The sequence below is a fragment of the Colobus angolensis genome, unplaced genomic scaffold (genome assembly GCF_000951035.1).
Source record: "Colobus angolensis palliatus isolate OR3802 unplaced genomic scaffold, Cang.pa_1.0 Scaffold91, whole genome shotgun sequence".
Lineage (NCBI taxonomy): Eukaryota > Metazoa > Chordata > Mammalia > Primates > Cercopithecidae > Colobus > Colobus angolensis.
The window spans coordinates 6641151-6643521 of record NW_012123043.1 but is presented as its reverse complement, the minus strand read 5'-3'; the positions used below and the strand labels follow the sequence as shown (position 1 = coordinate 6643521).

At 44.8% G+C, this 2371-nt stretch overlaps 1 protein-coding gene across 2 annotated transcripts in view; it reads right to left on the bottom strand.

Moving 5' to 3' along the window:
- Window positions 1-2371, bottom strand: part of LAX1 (lymphocyte transmembrane adaptor 1) — a 12248-nt gene extending 9877 nt beyond the window's left edge. Inside the window, exon 1 of one of the 2 annotated variants that reach the window (XM_011931813.1) lies at window positions 1842-2371. In XM_011931813.1, the coding sequence (XP_011787203.1) occupies window positions 1842-1930 (89 nt within the window). In that variant the 5' untranslated portion in view covers window positions 1931-2371. The remainder of the gene's footprint in view (window positions 1-1841) is intronic. The other variant, XM_011931812.1, reaches the window with a different exon arrangement.

Below are 2371 nucleotides of genomic sequence, written 5' to 3'. Positions count from 1 at the left end.
GGAGTTCGAGACCTGCCTGACCAACATGGAGAAATCCCAACTCTACTGAAAATACAAAATTAGCCAGGCATGGTGACTCATGCCTGTAATCCCAGCTACTGGAGAGGCTGAGGCAGGAGAATCGCTTGAACCTGGGAGGTGGAGGTTGCAGTGAGCCGAGACCATGCCATTGCATTCTAGCCTGGGCAACAAGAGTGAAACTTTGTCTCAAAAAAAAAAAGGTGGAGAGTAGAATGGTGGTTACCAGGGAGGGGTTGCAGAGATGTTGGTCAAAGGATACAAAATATCAGTTAGAGAGAAAGAATAAATTTAAGGGATCTGTTGTATAACATGATGCCTATAGTCAATAAAAATTTGTTGATGGACTAGATGCGGTGGCTCATGCCTGTAATCCCAGCACTTTGGGAGGCCAAGGTGGGTGGATCACCTGAGGTAGGGAGTTCGAGACCAGCCTGACCAACATGCAAAGTTAGCCGAGGGTGGTGGTGCATGTAATCACAGCTACTCAGGAGTTTGAGGCATGAGAATTCCTTGAACCTGGGAGGCAGAGGTTGCAGTGAGCAGAGATCACGCCATTGCACTCCAGCCTGGGCGACAGAGCAAGACTCTGTCTAAAAAAAAAAAAAAAAAAAAATCAAAAAACAAAACAAAACAAAGTGTTGATGACTATAGTTAATAAAAATGTGTCATATTCTTGAAAATTGCTGAGAAATTTTAAGTATTCTCACCACAAAAGAAAATTGTGAAGTAATGTGTATCTTAATTAGTTTAATGTAGCTATTGTACAATGTATCCATGTTTCAAAACAACAGGCTATCATGATAAATAATACAATTTTGATTTGCCAATTAGAAATAAATAAAAATAAATGAAGAAATAGTTTTGGAGGGATGCTTCAGGCTTCTGATTTTTGTGAATTCATTGCTCATCGATACTCATGTCTACTTGCAAGTGACATGTGTTTGCCATGGTAATAACATTTATTTTCCCAGACAACTGCAATTTTATTTTATTTTTTGAGACAGAGTTTCGCTTTTGTTGCCCAGGCTGGAGTGCAATGGCGTGATGTTGGCTCACTGCAACCTCTTTCCCGGGTTCAAGCAATTCTCCTGCCTCAGCCTCCTGAGTAGCTGGGACTACAGGAGTGCACTACCACCCCTGGCTCATTTTTGTATTTTTAGTAGAGACGAGGTTTCACCATGTTGGCCAGGCTGGTCTTGAACTCCTGACCTCAGGTGATCCACCCTAGCCGCCCCCAGCCTCCCAAAGTGCTGGGGTTACAGGAGTGAGCCACCGCACCTGGTCAGCTACCAATGTTTTTAAAGTTTCAACTGTGGGTGGATTTTTAATTTTGTTTGTATGAGATTGAAAGTAGTAGCAGTAATTTATACCCACGTCCTGTAAGATTTTACATCCTAAAGACATATCTTTATTATATTTATCACTACATTTTTTATTCATGACAAGTTTTTGGATCTCAAAACACATCCTTGGAAAACTCAGCCTCTTGTTTCTGTCATGGTGACACCTGGGAAAGACTGACAATAGGGTTCAGGGCCTCTGAGAGGTGAGAAATCCAACCAGTCTAAGCAACTAGCTTTAAGGACCAGTGTTACCACAGTTTTTCCTCTACCAAATATCTTCTTTCTTTCCTCAATACCTTCCTTTCCCCCTAGCACCCCTGAGCAAATGCCTCCAAGCCTAGAGTTTGGTGGTCTTAGTAGTCCCGAGCCTGGGTGTTGAGAGGAAACAGCCCTGCTGTGTAAGAAGCTCCTAAGTGTGGACTAGGACCTTCTGCCTAAATCAGGGCAGGGTGGAGCTCGCCACCCTGAGTCACTCACCTGTCCAGGCTGCGGGGAGTCACATGCAGAGTGCTGGACTCCAAGGTCCTCCCTCTGATTGTCGAAAGGGTTGGAGTGACACCATCCATTGTATCAGGAACCTTTGAGATGCTCTCTGGTTTCAGCTTCTAAGTTTCTCTTAATCATAATCAGTTAGCCAGCATGTCTATCACTTCTCCCCACCCCCGCAACAAACTGCCTATCTTGTGTCTACCTCTGAAATGTCAGGCCAAGTTGACCCAACATACAAAAGCAACAGGTTTGGTTCTACCTGGACGTGGTTAATGCCCACTGCAGGAGGTGCAATCTCATCCGGATGTGGTGCTTCCACGTGAGGTGGCTCAGGGAGAATCTGTGGCCTCTGCCTTCTGGTGGAAACATGAGGGGCACAGAGGGGGAAACTGCCAAGAGGCTCAGGAGAGGCTCCGTGAGAAGCTCATCTTCCTTCAACACCCAAAGCAGAGTGAAAAGAACAAACCACTTTGCCAGAATGGAAACAGAGAGTCAGTCACCGGAAATGACACCACCAA